General features: G+C 42.5%; 1 protein-coding gene across 2 annotated transcripts in view; it reads right to left on the reverse strand.

The window, feature by feature from the left end:
* The window catches only part of EPHA3 (EPH receptor A3), a 234,468-nt gene that overhangs the window by 70,509 nt on the left and 146,613 nt on the right, over positions 1-17,346 (reverse strand). For both annotated transcript variants that reach the window (XM_037378144.1, XM_037378143.1), the window contains exons 4-5: positions 12,504-12,659; positions 11,677-12,012 (exon numbers count right to left, since the gene is read on the reverse strand). In XM_037378144.1, the coding sequence (XP_037234041.1) occupies positions 11,677-12,012; positions 12,504-12,659 (492 nt within the window). The remainder of the gene's footprint in view (positions 1-11,676; positions 12,013-12,503; positions 12,660-17,346) is intronic.

Genomic DNA, 17,346 nt, shown 5'->3' on the forward strand with positions numbered 1-17,346 from the left:
AGTTTAGACAGTCTAAAATAAATTGTTAGTATTCAGAAAACCCATCTTAGGCCTCTTTTGCTTACATAGTGTTATGGAAGTCAACTGCTATTGTAGAGAATTAATGATTTTTTTTAATACATATTAACAAATACTACTATTTTAACTTGAGGCAGTTGAGTGAGAAATACTCACGTGTAGCATTTGAGGGAATGTCAGCATAAATCGCCCTTACAGTAAGACTGCATTTTTAATTACTGTACTCGTTAAGATTCGATGATGCCATAAGGCTAAGGCCTTTTATCACAGATTGGTTCTGAACTAAAAGGTGTGTGCACATGCAGATATGCACATTTGTGTTATTTTCCTTAATTGGCTATAAAATAATATAATTAGGTTGGGGACTAGGTCTTGGGAATTTGTCTATTATACTTCTGTTTGTTAAGGAACGTGCATAACATACAGCACCCATGTAGGCTTGGCTTGTGGCACAGTTGTCAAATTTAGCATAGACATTCAGACAGATAAGCAATGTACTATTCTTGTGTGTATGACCTACAAGCCATTATGGCTTAGTGTGTAAATCTGTATGTAACTATTGAAAAAAAACACTTATGAATGTATATAGCTTAGAACTAATTTTTCCCCTTTGTTAATTCTTTGATATCAATGAGGTATTCTTCAGAAAATGTATGGACTGGTTGGTTGCATAAGGGCAGTTGTTATTTGGACAGAAAATTGTTAATGGTCAGGGATTTTCCACTAAAATATTTGCAAATATTCCTAGTCAAACATCAGTTTGGTTTCTTTTGGGGTTTTGAGCTTGCATTAGTCCATGTTCAGAACTTTAAAATTACCTTTGAATTTTTTAAACTTTTTATATCACTGGAACAGAAAGAGCATCTAAATTAAAGCTTCAAGCTAACTTTATTTTTCAAGTATTTCTGGAATTATACTTCTGAACTGAGATTTTATAAGTTGGCTGTGTATTTTCCTGTGTTAAAATGCTGTTATTGAAAATGGTCAACCAAGCCTATGTCGCCCAAAATAAAAACGGGGGAATTGTGGATAACTGGCTAGCTGAAAAGGGTCACATAGACATAGTCCAGCTGGCTGGACAAAAATGCACATCGCTCTCAGCTTATCTGAAGTAAAGCAAAATACACTGTCTTTGGCTGTCCTTGTTACACAATAACAGGAAGATTTTGGTGGGAAAAGAATGTTGCAGGTGGGAACAGAAAACTACAGAAGAGAAACTAGGGGTGGGCTTGGTATTTAGGCAACTAACCAATAATGAGCTTAACTTTTGTAATATGTATGAGCTAATTATAACAAGGCATAAAAGGTGACTGTAAGAGACAATAAACGAAGTCTGCTGATCACTCATATTGAGCGACTGTGTCTTCCCTCCGTCGCGACACACCTCCTTTCACTTTCTTTTGGATTTTGGGATGATTTAACCTTTATTTTTGTTTGGTTTAAAGCATTTTCTTTAAACAAAGAAACAAAGTTTACTAGAAGAAATGCTAGAAAGAAAACTTGCACACGTATTCTGCTGTAGAATTAGACACCGCAAAAAAAGTAAAAAGAAACAAAGAAATATAATTTCCTTGAGGGATTTCTGATGTCAAGTTTACAAATTCTGACACTAGGAAGTCGGTACTAGTGAGAAGAAACAAATTCTTTAACTTCCAGGAAAAGGTCTACTGGCTTCAAAGCGTCCCTGTCCTGACGAGCAGGATGGCACAGGCGTAGCTGGCGTGAGTCAAACCAAAGCCGCATGTTATGTGAAGACTGTACCAGGCAGGGGTGCATAACTTTGAAACTAGAATTTGGTTTTATATTAAAATGCTTTTAAAAATACTTATTACATTCAGAATTCCCATGGACAGGAATAGTCCCCAAACCCAAAGAAACAAGTAACATTATTTTCCCGGCTGTCCCCAGCCTACAAATTGTCTAGATGGAATAGCTTCAAGAAAGAAGGGAAGTTGATGGTTTTGTTTACACTCGAGAGGAACACAGACCATTTCCCTCAGTGATTCCCAAGAACACTAGTACAGATAAGGGAGAGACAGAAGTCTAAGGGATGCTATTTAACTGAGTGCTAAGCATCCTGTTAACTACATTTCTTTAATTTTACCACTTTACCAAAGCAAGATATTAAACGAGTATTTACACAGAGCCTCAGGTTAAAGACCGCAATAGGAGGAGAGAAAGCCGCTATCCACCGATCCACAATTTCACCGTGACCTCTGGAAAAGGTAGCTAAAAGCACTGGAAGCAAAAAACACCAGCTGAGCCACAAACTTCACCTGCGAACTTTCCCTAAGGTCGCGAGCGTTCGCACGAGGCCTGTGTGCGCACAGAAGGGACCGATGTATGTCACAGACTTTGAAGCCTCGGCAGAGCTTCCTTGACGTTCAGGGGAAAAGGGATCAAAGGCTTTGCAAGCAGAATGTCTCTAGCTAATAACAGGCTATGCATGGAGTGACATTGTTAAAACACTTCCCTTTTTTTTATCCCTAAAGGAGGAGTTTTATTGAGTTAAAATGATCCTTGAATAGCCTCTGGGCTGAACTGTAAAACACATTTGAAAAGCGTAAAATCTTTATTTATGCCAGGAATGTTTGAAACTCAAAAGATAAATGTCATTCAAAAAACCAAGCATGTCCTAGGTATTCGGTACGTAATGGGGCACAGCTGTAATAACAGTCAGTGAACCAGAGACTCCCTACATCATGTCATTAGCTCACTTTTAATAAGTCTATCTTCTTGTCCTTTTTATAAGGACCATAGGGAAAGAAAGAAATATATCGTGCACCAAACATCTGTGGCTTTCTCAAATTGTCTCTGAGAAGACAGATCTACTGAAGGGACCTGTCTTGGGATATAGATTGTAAAGTGTACACAACCCTTTCTAAATATGGATTTTATTTAAACAGGGAACAACACACATCATTTGCAAGTTGCTGCAGACAGTGCAGTCTAGCTTAACAGAATAGAGGCTGAACATATAAATAGCACCACAGTTCCTGCATGTAATCAAAGATACACATTGAAATAAAGCTTGGTGTTCAACTTCATGCTGAATTTATTCACTTGAAACCGTAGATTTCAGGCAAATAGAATTCTAGTTCTGACGAGGTTTTTAACAGCTTTTCCTGGGAGCCAAGTGAGTCTTTGCTTCCAACAAAAGTGAAAAATTTACTGATTCTTTCTCCATTTAAAATGTTTACCTCCCCCACCACCACCCCCCCAAAGCTGAAACTAAAGGACAGTTTGAAATTTTCAGTCTGCAAGTGACACGTGGATCAAGATATTACAAACCAGCTACGTCTACCCTTTGAGACTATCCTCCCAATGATCCTAATTTCTGTACCTAGTTGTCAGTTTTGTTCTGAAGTTTTTCCTGAACGATTTTCATCCTGGCCCCTTGTAAAAACTCCGTAGTGCCTTATCGGTTACCTTCTCCTTAAACAAACTCAGCCCTTGTGCGTTTCAGAATGTCCAGGCTTGACAGCTAATCCTCTTAAGAAAAAGGCAGAAAGAGGAGTAAAAGCAAATTTAATCCAATGTATGTAACAGACTGGGCTGTGTGCTTACACCTGAAGAAAATACCTGGTTGATGTGGTTTTACTGCATTGTTATTCATTAAGCCAGAAAAATTGAGAGAGAAAAATGGATGATGGAGTCACCTGCCAGACCTAATGCTGCCGTGCAGAAGGGCACATGCTCAGTTACTATTGCCGTCATCTGTTTTCCTACACCTTTTCATGCATGAGTTAAATGATTAAGCAAGACGATTAAACAGGCTACATGAATTGTTCTGCTTTGTAAGTTTTAGAAATACAAAAAATAAAAGGGTCAGATTCCTGATAATCACACACTACCGCTCTTCTAGGCAAGCCTGAGATGATACAGGGTGTGCCTGGGGGTTTTTGTTATCCTTTATACTATAGCTGTGCATATATGCATGGGTTTGGATCCAGGGGTGGTTATTCTCTTATAGCTTCCTATATGAAAAGAGCCACACAGAGAAAGGAATCAACATTTTACAAGTGCACAATTGAATTGGGGGGGAACATCAAACCTCAGGTTTAGGCACTTTTAGGTACTCATTTGAGGAGCATAACCACTTTCTATAGTTACTAGGAAAAGACTGACATCTCTAAGTAGAAATTTAACCCACAAAAGCCTCTTGTGTTTCCTTTGCATTTCCTTGTACAGCAGGTAAGCACAGATTCCTATTTATACCAGAATATTTTTTTCTATTTTTTTCCCCCAACTATCTGAATCCTACATGGATTGTGTGGAAGAGCTGTGCTGAACTGAGGGCAGAGTTTGTCAGAGTCTCTTGTTACAACATGTTCCCTTTGTTCCTCTCCTGATGCCAGGATACGTGACAGCACAAAACTGCAGAATCGATTTAGCACTGACCCTGGCTTATTGTAGCTGAACTCAGTTGCTACCACCATTCACAGCTGCACTGTCGAGACCTTGGTTTACAAGGCCTTAAGAACTAATCAAACCTAAAACTACATTTAAAGCTGTTATACTGTGCTTTTAGTGGCACTGGACACTGAATCATGTTGGAAATACTGGAAGGGGTTAGAGCTCCAGAAGACAGACATGCAAAGCTGGGGTTTGGAGACTGAATATTCAGCCTGGTATAGAGGAGATGCTCTATCCAGGAAAACGCTGCTGCAAAAAGAGGGTCACACACTTACCCCCTTATTTCCACCTACCCTTTACAGGGGTTTGATCTCGCTCACTCTCTTTGCTCTGCCCTTGTGGACCCTCTGGTCTAACCTGGACAACTGGATTTGCTACCCTACACCTGGCAACCCTGACCCGTTTAGATATGCTACATGGAAATTAATGATAAAACTACACACAAGCTCCCTTGGGACAGCAGTTAATATTCTACAGCTTGCGTGGTTCTTACAGCTAGGAAGCCCAAAGACATCTTCAAACATAAACTGTCTCCACAGTAAAACCATACTAGTGTAACATAACTTGCTTATCAAGTAATTTGTTCAGATCAGTTCAAGTCCCAAAATGGGCACTCTTCCTTTAGAGTGTCCCAATTAATTTAACATGAAAAAGTAGGAAAAACCCCCTCAATTCTTAGAGCAACACAAGTGCGAAATGTTCACATGCAATTTAAAACCGCTTCCCCCTGTAATCAGGCATCCTAATATTCACATGGGGAAAGCTAGCTAGTGGAAAGTATGTCTCAGCTTACTCATTACTGACTCCAAGGGGGAGCACCATAGCTGTTTGCTATAGTACCGTGGCATACAATAATGCTGTACAACACAGGGATGAATAAGACTGGATCCCACAGGCTCTCTGATGAAGAAGCTTAGGAAGGAGGCAGTAACCCACAGGCAATTTAAGCAAATCAAATCTCTCCCTTTAAAGCCATCTAGTCTTACAGTGGTATTCTATAAAATAAGCCAATCCTACTGCACACATCCATACTCATGTATGCATGAACTTTACATGCTGTGAGAAATGGTAAGAGTTTTGAGGTTATCATTGCCAAATAAAAGAAAAAAACCTAACATGTTTCCACAATACTCTTCTGAACTTCTTTGAAGCAGGGATACTGAGGTTTACAGACTCTGCACCCACAGGTTTACGCTCTCTCCCACCTGAGTGAGCGAGTTTACTCCCCCAGATGCCATTGAGAAGGCCTTGCTACCTAAACGCCAAGGTCAGCGTTAAAAGAGAACAGTGATCACTGATCAGTCCCTTACCTGGTCGTTCTTCCAGCTGCCCTTATCCCCTTTGCACACAACCATCGCAGAGGGACTGAGGCAGAAAGGGGGCTCTGCAGACCACCTCCTCCAACCCGCTGCTTTCAGCGGGGGCAGCCAGAGCCAGTTGCTCGGGATCTTGGTGAGTTGGGTTTCGAGTACCTCCACAGATGGAGACACCACAATCTCTTTGGGCTACCTGTTCCACTGCTCAATCACACTTGATTAAGAAAGTTTTTTCCTATGTTTAAACAGAATTTCTGCTATTTCTGGTTCATCTCTGTCTTTACACACTCCCATCAGGCCTTTATAGACATTGAGAAGATCCCCCTGAGCCTCCTCTCCTCCAGGACGGGCAGTCCCACCTTTCTCAGCCTCTCCTCATACAACAGATGTTCCTCTCCCTTAATCGCCTTAGTGACTCTTCACTGGTTTGGCCTCAGTTTATCCATGTCTCTCTCGTACTGGGCCAGGGCTAAGCTGGACACACCACGCGTGGCCTCACCAGTGCTGAGCAGAGGGGAAGGATCAGCTCCCTCGACCTGCTGGTAGGGCTGCTCTTCCTACTGCAGCCCCAGGTGCTCCACCAGGACTTCCAGGGCCTTTTCTGCAAAGCTGCTTTCCAGTCAGTTGGCCTCCAGCATGTACTGGTACGTGAGGTTAGTCCTCCCCGGGTGCAGCTACAGGAATGCTAAAGACAGTGAAAACAGCATGCTGGAGGAAGCTCACCAGAAGTACATTCTGGAAAGTCAGGAAAATGCAAAGACTCTCAGCTTCTTCACAGTGCCAAAAATGTGACTGTTGAGGAAATGTTATCAACTTTACACATCATCTTACTCTACTTTGGGGAAGAGACCTAGAACAAGAATTCTTTACAAACCAATTCTAACACCTTCTCCAGGTAAAACTAGAACCTTCAAAGGTCATTTAGCTTTTAAGCAGTTAAATACATTTTTATCCTTAGGTATATGCTTATATCCAACAGACTTACATGGAATGTACTTACAGAGACACCGTGTTTATTTGTTAGATAGGAAGTGCAGCTCCCTTCAGGAACATAACAAGGTTTATTTGTTATTGCTCACTTTGGGACTTCCCCAAGTTTCCACAAGCTGAGGATGCTTTCAGTATTTGTTTTGTTTTACACAATAAATACAGCGAGAACTGTATTTATTATTTATTAGACATGCCACTATCATCTTGTTTGCCTGAGTTTATAGTTGCTAGAACTAACGCATACAAAGCTAAACAAAACTAAGCAAACAGATTTTAGATTAAACAAACAGAACCATTTCTCATAAGGTGAACCTTCTCACCAGATCTGCGGGGAGGAAAGGACAGGACAGCACTGTGTGTGCTGGGATACCAGTGGGATAGCCAAGCCTTCCTAAGTCCTATCTGATTGATCAATATCTGATAGATCAGCATCTGCTAATGGTACAGATTTCTGCATGTGCTGGAAGTTTGCCTTGTCTCCTCTAGATTGTAAAGAGCACTGCAGAGCACATGTCTATTTAAAGTGCTGTTAAGTCAATTAGGTCCTTGGTGAAAATATTAATCTTTTCATTCAGCATTCCTGCGTCATACCCTGTATGACACTGTGTGATGCCATAAAAGCAGCGATTGGGTAGAAAAACTGTTACTTTCTCACACAGCATCTGCAAAACATATCCAGCTCAGAGGTCCCTGACCCAATGGCTGTGTTTCACACTGGAAAACCTCCTCCCTCATCTTTGTAAACTGATTATCCAGTAGCATCATCGTGCTGTCCCTACCAAATCTTAAGTCTTTCTTCAGTGAATTCCACACCTTGTTTCCATTTAAAACTTCCTTGGGCTCCATCGTGAGTTTTCTGCTTGACACAGCCCACAGGCCGTAAACGCAGAACTGCCCTGACCTGGACTGGATGGTCTTTTCCCTTTGGGTTACTTATAAAGCTCCAAGGAACGGACAACTTTTTGGTCTTCACAGACAAATGCACTTAAAAAAAGCACATAAACTGTGTTCAGAAACCCCAGAAAACCCAGAATAACTGTGCCCAGACAGCTGATGATGCTAGCAACAAGGCAGGCAGCATGGCACGGCTGTCAGCCTCTCTGCCTGGCACACTAACAATTAGCACATCACCTCCGGGGTACGGAATTCCATATCCTCGCCCCTCACAGCCAATGACCCTTTCTAAACAGGGTTGATTGGTGTTATTAGGAGATAACATCTGCGCGGTGCAACATATTGACTTGAGGCGAAAGCTTTCTTCGGGTAGCAGCAGAATGCTTCAATGTAATTTGGTGGAGGCTGTATCAGGCGGCAACTGGAGGCATGTATTATGGTGCAGAGAGGATATCAAAGAGGATGAACAAACTAAATTAAACAGAAACGTGTGCCCTTTCTCTTTTACTTCCACACCAAAGACAGAAAGACTTACAGGAATTAGAAATAGTGCAGTGTCATACCTGTCCAGCAGTATTTTGCAAGACTTTTTTTTTTTTTTTTTTTTTTCTTCCAGAGGTGTCTGCTCATTAACTTTCACTGAAAGGGAAGGAAAACAAAGTGCCATAAAAGCCCAGCAAAACTCAGGCCAGACAGTTGGAAGAAAAAAGCCCATCCATTTTCTGAATTTTCCCTCAATTCAGGGGACTAGATTTTGGCTTTACAACAGTTTTGTAGTGTAAAATGTATTATCCTTCTGGCATTCACAGCACCAGCAGAATCAGAGTCTGGATGCTTCAAACCTCATACATGAAAATGAAGCACACCTTTCTTACACTTCTAGATCAGACTGGAAAACTCTCCAGGAAAATCCTATTAAGATTGTTAGTTACAGGCTCTGGAACTGAGAGTCACCATAAAGGTGTCAGTGAATTTTTCAGCAACATTTAAGGTGACCATTTTCGTGCCTGTAGATATCTATGCATACACATTAATTAAAAATATGTGCATGCATGTGTGTGTATGATCTGTTTACATATAAAAACGGAGCTGCTGTGCAAAGTGACCGACTTCTAACCCATCAGCTGAATTTATTTTAACACACTCTGGCAGACCTCCCAATTGCTGCATTACTGAAAATTAGTACATGCGCATTCTGATCTATTAGGCTGGTGATGGATTCATAGGCAGAAATGTCCATGTGTATGGTGAGAAACATGAAAAGAAATGTTTGATTTTCGGCAGGCCTTTGGAGCTCAGAGACCTGGCAAACATATCGCCAGGCGATGCCTGTCTTGAACTGAGTTCATCTGAAGTAAAGATGTACAACATCTGATTTTTGCCACCGAGAGAACTGCCACAGAAATCACATTTTTTTCATTAGAAAACAGAAAACATTCTGCAGTTCTGCCTCAGGCTCTGGGAAACTCACACACTTGAAAACCAATGTTTGAGGTGGATGAGGAACATTCTGCAGAACAGCTTTGGCTAAGCTGGGATTGGCCCTGACAGTGCCTGAAAAAAGCACATGGATGCTGAAAATCCAGGATTAAAACTGCAACTTCTTCATACCCATTGCAAGGGTACAGGCTTTCCAAATCAAGGTTGGCAGAAAAGAAATAGCCTGGATTCAGGAGAGGCTGAGGAGACCCGGGTTGTAGGGACCTTCTACTTTTCCATCATCTCTCCGAAACTCTCAGCCTACTGACTGACATCGCTTGCCAGGGGCTCTGTCCCCAGGATCTGCCTGGCCGTACCGAACCGCATCCCCGCCGTGATACCCCATCCAGAGAACAACCTCCCAAAGCAATCCACCTCTCCTGCTTCCCTGCGGCCAGCCAAGCTCAGTCCTTTAACCCCAGCTTTATCCAGCTGGTGCATACCTCCATCCTTGAAGAAACGTACCTGAATCAGCAGCAATAATAGCCCTAGAGTCATGCCTGGCTTTTGGAATCTTTGGATTCTCTACCAGATCTAGCTGAATGGTGCTTTAATTCTTTTTTGAAACATCTCCCAGTTAAACCCTTAATTATAATGTAATCTAAGATCTTCAGACTTTCTCTCCCTACCTCCTGCCTTGGTCTTTAAATATGACATTAGCTAAAAATATCCTTCTGGTGTGTCCCTTTTGTGATCTAAGCAGGAAGGCAGTGCAAGAGAAACTGTGTTTTTGTAATTATACTTTAAAATATTACTTACATACGTATTTAAGATCTCATTTGAGCAATCTGCAGAACTTCTAGGGGAATTCTAATATAGTAAATGAATCGGCATGACCAAGAGAGAGCACAATTAAGCCTGTAGTAACCCAGACCACCTAAAAGTACTTAAAGCAAAAATAGGCTACACATAAAAGCAGAAAACAAACAAATTGCTTAAGCAGCCTATGGGTTGCATTAAACAAGGCTGCTATTGCCAGAAATACATTGACTCTGCCACATCATGGGAATGGTGCATTCCCAAACGAAATCAATATCCCCCTTGGACTGCAGCGCAAAAGTAGCCGGCTGCGGGTCCCGGGGAAGCACACTGCAAAGCAGGGGGCCTCTGCAGAGAAATGCTTTTCAATGATCCTGGACACTTCATTCTCTGGAGTGTCCCCAGGTGATTTCTACCTGCTACAGTGATGAACAGGCTGAAAGGCAATATCTCTGATCCAAAAACCAGGAGAAAAGAGAGCAACTAAACAAGGCTGCTGAAGTCGCTGACACAAATATCCAAAAAAAATGTAACCATAACAGCAGCAAATTGTTTGGAACGGGCATAAAATAGGAGTTTCAGAGTTGAAGTCAACGCCTAGATGAGAAAGAGATCATGAGAAGATGTTTCAATTGGGTAGAGTCACCTCTGCCTTCCTGCTGCATAGTTAGAGAGTCCTCCAGCGTGTTGGGAAATGTGACGGCTGCTGTCAGGAAACACCCTGTTCTCACGTTTTGATGCCTCCCACTGAAGCTGCTCTGTGACTGAGGAGAAGAGATACATCCTCTACAGTGAAAACCATTGCCATAACAGAGCTCGCTAGGAGAACGTCTGCTCAGAAGAATGTTAACCTCATTTGTGCTTCGAGGAAGACAGAAAGGTAGGTATTTAGGGGATGGGGCGTGGGCTGGGAGGAGGTGGGAGAAGACTTACTGCACACACGCGTGCTCTCAGCACAAAGCTTCCTGACGGGGAACCGCAGGGAGCAGAACAACAGAAGTTTCAGGATCTAGTCTTTCTCTCCTCTGGCAAACATCACTCCAAGTAAAATGGTACCTAAACAAATGTCAGCCAAGAGCCTAGATTCTTCACATCTTTCAGATAAAGGGAACCTCGCCAAATGAGAAGCAAATGGTAGAGCAGTGCAGCAGTGACAAAAGCTCGATCCTACAGCCAAAGCATACTGCTGGGCTCAGGCAGCGCCTCGATGACTTTAGTAAGTCTCCACAGAAGCAGAGCAGTCTCTTCGTACACCTTCAGCTACGACACCAGGACCTAATTCAGTATTCAGCTCCATACCCCCATCACGTTGGTAATAATTCAGCATTGGTGAGACAACTTGTAAAGGGGGGGGGGGGGGGGGGGGAATAAAAAACCCTGTGTTTTAAACCTCTCTAATTTAATGTTAGCTTTTTATATGTCTAACATCAAAGCATTTTTTCACTTCTATTTAATCAAAATTAATCACTAAGATTACTACAGTAATTTATGTTGAGGATTATTGGAATGAGTGTTTTATTAAAATCTGGTTTTACTAATAAAACACACTCTGGCTAAGGAATCATGTGAGTCTGCTATTAGAGACTGAACTGGGAACTAGGACTTAATCATAACAGTCGTGCTGCCAGGTCCTTTGACAGAGAGACAAGTTTGTTTCTGCTTTTACTTTTACCAGCATATTCAAGTCAATTAGTTACCCTAGCACACGAGCCGTCAGAGCAACTCCTGCGGAATAAGGAAAGGCAACAAAGGTACATACATCTCAGTAGTTTTGAACAAAGAAAGGGTAATCAGAAAGACTCACCAGCCTGATTAGTTGTGATGCTGACAGCAGCAAATTGTCTGGAAAGTGTACTCAGGTCAGATACCCCGTTGACTGCATCAATCTCAAAAGTGTAATTGGTATGTGCCAAAAGGTCCACTACCGTCACCGTGGTGTTGGTGAGTCCAGTCTGACGGGGTAAGAATCGCACGTTGTCACTACACGGCTCACACATCTTGATGTTTCCTCCACATTTTTTGCAAATGATGTTGAAAGTGACATCTTTCCGACCTCCAGTGTCAAGAGGCCAGCTCCAGTCCAGGATAACAGACGTCTCGTTGATGTTAGAGATAACGTTCCTTGGAGCAGACGGCGGTCCTATGAAAGGAAACGGGACATCAGAGGGGTGAGATTTTCTGTAGTGCTCTGAGACGGGAGTAACAAGGGTGCGAGGATACCAAAGTCAAAACTGTAAATAACCAAACTCTTCTAGTTATTTCCTGTAGCGACTCCTGAAATATTTCACCGGACTACATCTGTAGTCTACCTGAGGCTATCAAGGACCATGTTTTCTTATAGACAGACAGTACCCTCAGGGTGCAGTTCCGGACTGAGGGCTGAACATATTGGTAGCAATCTCAAAATCATATCTCCCCTTCTCAAGTCTGACAGAGAACAAGAAGGAGAAAATTAAAATAGAAAGACAGCAAACCCAGCCCACCAATTTTTGGTAGCCTGTCCAACATGTAAGAAGACATGGGAGGCAGTGGATGGCTGACTGCAATGGGACATGAGAGGAAGCAAGCAAGCTGCTGAGATACAGACGGAGGAGCAAGAATGACAGCCCCGAGCACAATGATGCTACTCACTGGTGCAAGCCATGGATGGAGGGTCTTTCTCAGAGCGAAAGTAATTCTTTTCACACCTGCAGTTCAGAGACGCATCTTCGTAGGTAGAGCTGTGAGGTGGGCATTTAGCACACTTCACGTTGCCGGCAGAGGCTTTGTAGAACCCAGGTCGACAAGCTGCAAAATAACACGTATAATTTTAAAGTCCATGGACATCTCCTCGATTTGAACATGCTACTTTGTTACTGCCCTGGGACCTATCCTTATGTAGATCACATTTTGCTGATGCTTATAGCCTAAAAATACAGATTTTCCTCATAATGAGAAAGCTGATGGAAATAAAAGCTCTTGGTAGAATAGAGCTCTTCATGGATCAGCTTGAATTTGCATTTAATTTTGCCTGGAAAACAAAACACTGTATTGCACTACTGAAGAAACATTTTCTATGTTGCATTTTGAGAACTTCACTTATTTCTCTTCTGGTTGATGTCCAAAAACATTGGCCCTATCTTCCATAAGCAGCTAACTTTATCCCCTCTTTGCCAGCAGATTTGCTTACAAGGGCTCACTAATTGCAAACTATGTCTCCTCAGTTCAGCAGGAGTAAGCAAGCTGAAACCAAGCAAACAACCTGACCAGTGAAAGATCTAGTCCATTTCTGAAGAACCATGCATCAGGTTCAATGAGCTGCTTCTGATACTATCAGGAACTGATATGGTCTATACAAGGAGGACGTTTTTTACATCAACCCAGTCCCTTAGGGATGGTGATTGAACCCATAAATGCTGCTTCTGAAAAATTCTGGGGAGGTATGTTTCATTAACACTGGCATATTCCCTCTGTTTTGACTCCTGTGGCATTTTAGACTGATTGAGGGCTATGTTTGCATCAGAAGAAAACAGATTTTGAAGTAGGTTACAGAAAAGAAGAATTTAGCAAATCACTTTTTATGAAAAACCCATGCAGTGAAGTAACACTGAACACTGTTTGCTTCTTCCCACGAAGATGGTATCACCACCTGAAAACAAAATTAGAAAAAGACACACCAAAACCAGATAAGAAGGAACAGACTCTACTGTTGCTTCTCCCCAAGACACGCATCCTTCTCCAAATGGAATTTACCAAGTAAAACCATCCTGGCTGACACTGGTCACCCACAGGTCTGTACTCACACCTACACCCACCACACACAAACAGATAATGGAACAAAAGGGAGCATGTCTTCAAAAGCATTCACCTTTTGCTACATTTCAGTTCCACGGCAAACGCTGCCTAATATGCACAAGCACGCTAGGAAAACCCCAATGCATTCCCATTACAAATATAATGAAAAAAGAAAAAAAAAAGAAAAAAAGAGTAATACAAAGAAAAACACAACTTATTTATATGTCTGCAGCCCAGACAGTTAAGCTTAGATAAAATTGCCCAGAACCTGTCACTGATTTGAACACTAATTTGAAACCGATAGAATGGGTCCACCAGACATAGTGTAAGCCTCAACTGGGACACACTTTATGGTTCTGCTTATGGAGATGCACAAATGTAGTATAAAACCCAAGACTGTGTGGTCTTTCATGTTCATTCATGCACTGGCCAAAGAGAACAGTGTTTGGATGGGCAGCCTGAGGTGGAAAAAAACATCAGAATATAAATCCAACATAAATCCCAGGACCTTTGTAAGCAATGGAGGAGAGAGAGATGCTGCAGTATTAAACTGGATGTCCAGCTTCCACCTTACCATCCATAACCAAACCCTAACTGAATATTGGGCAACTTTCTTGATCGATGGATGTCAGGCACATTTGTTGATTAGCGCCTGGTGCCAAACACCTGAGTGAAATGCAGCGGCAAGCGGAGAGAGAGCAAACACCTGTACAGTCATATGTCCTGCTCCGAAACACTGGCTAAAGGAAACCCTCCTCACCCTGCACTGAACACAGCGTGGGAGGCATGGAACATTGCACAGGGAAGTGCTGACCTCTGCCACCCCTCAGCCCCTGGCAGCCCCGGTGAAGCGACTGGCTGCCGCTGCTGCCTCCCACTTCCCCGCTAGCAAAGCAGCCAAGAAAGGCACCTCCTGCCCCAAGCTCTCTCCTGTGAGGCCCAAGGGAACACGCCTGAGCTTGCGCCTCCCAGGCGTGCGCCCGACAGGCAATCTGGGAAAGGAGAACTGCTAAAACATGACCGTGCGGCGAAGGTCGCGGAGCCTGGCACCGACCCGCCTGCCCTGGCACAGCCTGTCCTCCTCCAGCCGGCACCTCTGCACCCATCCCCTCGAGGGCTGCAGGATGTTTGGGGATTTCTGTTTGACAGAGGATAGAAAGGAAACCTAAGCCCCTCTAAACCACCTCCACTAGGAGAAAATGCGGCAGGAAACAAAGTTGGCTTTTTGTGGTCTTGTTGTTGTTATTGTTGCAGCCCTTTAAGACCCAAACCTCATTCCCTGCCAAGTACTGCCCGTGATACCTGTGCTGCATCTCTAGAGCCAGCCTCTTCGCTCTCCCTCTGGCTGATACAGGAGCCTCAAACGATTTTATTGTCTCTGGGCACAGCACGGTCATTCCTGGCCCTCAGACAATGAGCCAGCCAGAAAAAAAGGGATGCCAACCCCGCTCTTACCAGCACTAGTAACTAAGAAAACATATTAAGGAATAAATATTCACAATACATCTTTCCAGCTAATTACACAGTACTTTCACCAAAACTTCCCATGGAAACTTACTGCTAGGTATTAAGCTCAAATGGTTTGGCTTAACCATATCTACTCAGCTTGCAGGGACTTTTTTATATTTATGGGCAAGCATACATTAGAGAAAGATGTATTCACGAATACGTACAGTATCATTTTAAAATAATTTATATAGTAGTTTAATGTAAAGATTGGAAAAAGACTAATAACCTAAAACTGAACCTTTGTCATGTGGTTGGTCTTCCTACAAGACACAATTTCCACTGCTTATTAAGCATAATTTATTCGTTGCATCGTAACACATGAACGTAGGATGGAACTCCAGGAAGACTGTTTATCTGGGACACTTTCAAAGCAGCCACCACTGACATTTTAATATGGCAATGAATTTAAAATAAGTAAACAACTTTGTGTAAGAAGTAGACAGATTTTTTGGGGTGAGGAAGAGAATGGAAGGAATCAAAGTGCTTCATTAATAAATGTCCCATCCCTCAGGTGAAAACTTGTAGATGTAATTTGAGAAAACATAGTATTGGGGTGGGGCCAGATCAAAAAGGAGTGAGAAAGAGGAGCATGCATGAAGCATCCTGGTAAGATGAGATCAGCCCTTTTCTTTTCCCCAGGGATGGGGATTTCATCATTTCACGCTTCTGTTAGTGTGGGACAGAGCGAGCAGTCAGGGCAGGGCGATGAGCCGGGCAGATCCCTGCTGCCCTGCCCTGCTCTAGCGAGGGCATTCCAATCTCCCGTCTTCCCCTCTGGCTGTCTTGGGCCTTCTGCCTTTGTCTGTTAGACCAGTTTAAGATTATTCACAAGTATAGCCCAAAAGAGGGGAAGGAAAAAAAAAAAAAAAGCAATTATACTTGAAATTGAAGGTTAGAAAGGGGGGTGCCAATAGAAAATGTTGTCAATGTACTTACTATTCTTATTCTTTTCCTAGTCATTTTTTAATTCTGATATACAAGAGGAAAAAATGAAACCTTTACTTCAAAAGGTATTCATTTTTTTTATGTCAGAAAAATTGGATTACATGAACTGACAGAAGAAGGTATGGCTTTTTGAGGTGAATACCATGGCTTTGGTTTCAGTCAGCTTGAAAATAAAAGGACTAGCATAGGAGTCTTCACAGAATCTGTAATTTCAGCATGGGAACCAGCTGTGAACAGCAGTTGCTTTTCTCAACATTTTCTTCTAGAAGTGAAGAAATTTTCCTCTCCCTCACAAGAGGGAAGGGCGTGAGGGGAAACAGATGCAATAGGCTGGGAAGAAAAACTTCTTGGCTCACTGAAAGTAAGTAAAGGAAACCCTGTGACTTTCCACATCCATGATACAAGGTGTACAGAAAGGCTGTCTGGTTTTGCTTTTGAAGAAGGTCTCCTCAATTCAGATGCCCACTACCTGTTGGCCTCGATGACTCATGTGATAACTCCAAACTGCAATATGATTTTAAGAGTCTATGCAGTCTCATTTCAATCTCTTTGGGGTGCGAGCCACCCTTACTTTATTGAAGTCACCTACTGGTAAGAATTTCAGGACTGCAGTTGTCCTTGTTACTGTATGAAAATGAATTTCCTTAAGGTATAACTGATGAATCTGCCTCAGAGACAAAGAGTGGGGAAAGTTATTTCAGTGAAAGAAAAACAAATGCATGAGGCAGTCTATAGTAGTTACTGCTTAAAGAAATGTAACCGTCTTTTCAACAGCAATGTGAATTTTGCCTGTTTGACTAAGCTGTTTGAGACGAAAACATGGTCCTAATTCAGGGTTAAATGGTTCATTTTAATCTGAATTAATTTTAAATTAAAATGTAAAGCTGTTAGTAAATAGGATCATCTTGGTATTCAGACCCTGCAGCCCCCTATACACAGAGCAATATCACCAACTCCCAGCCGTAAATACCAACTAACAACCTAAGCCCGCTGCCTGAGCAGATGACTTCCCAGCCCCGGTACTCCAGCCCTGACAGGGCCCATTTCCCTGCACAAGGTCAAAGCAACACTTTATTTGCAAAACAAGCCACACTCCCTGGTCCTACAGGAACTCTGCTTTTTGTGCTCTGAAAAGAGGTACGATGCTCTGAGGCACGGCTCAAGCATCGCAAGGCACTGGAAGCAGATATACACAGCGTCCACCAAGTAATCAAGTGTTTCCTTCCTTCGTTCCTCTGCTTTTCAA

The sequence above is a fragment of the Falco rusticolus genome, chromosome 2, assembly GCF_015220075.1.
Source record: "Falco rusticolus isolate bFalRus1 chromosome 2, bFalRus1.pri, whole genome shotgun sequence".
NCBI lineage: Eukaryota > Metazoa > Chordata > Aves > Falconiformes > Falconidae > Falco > Falco rusticolus.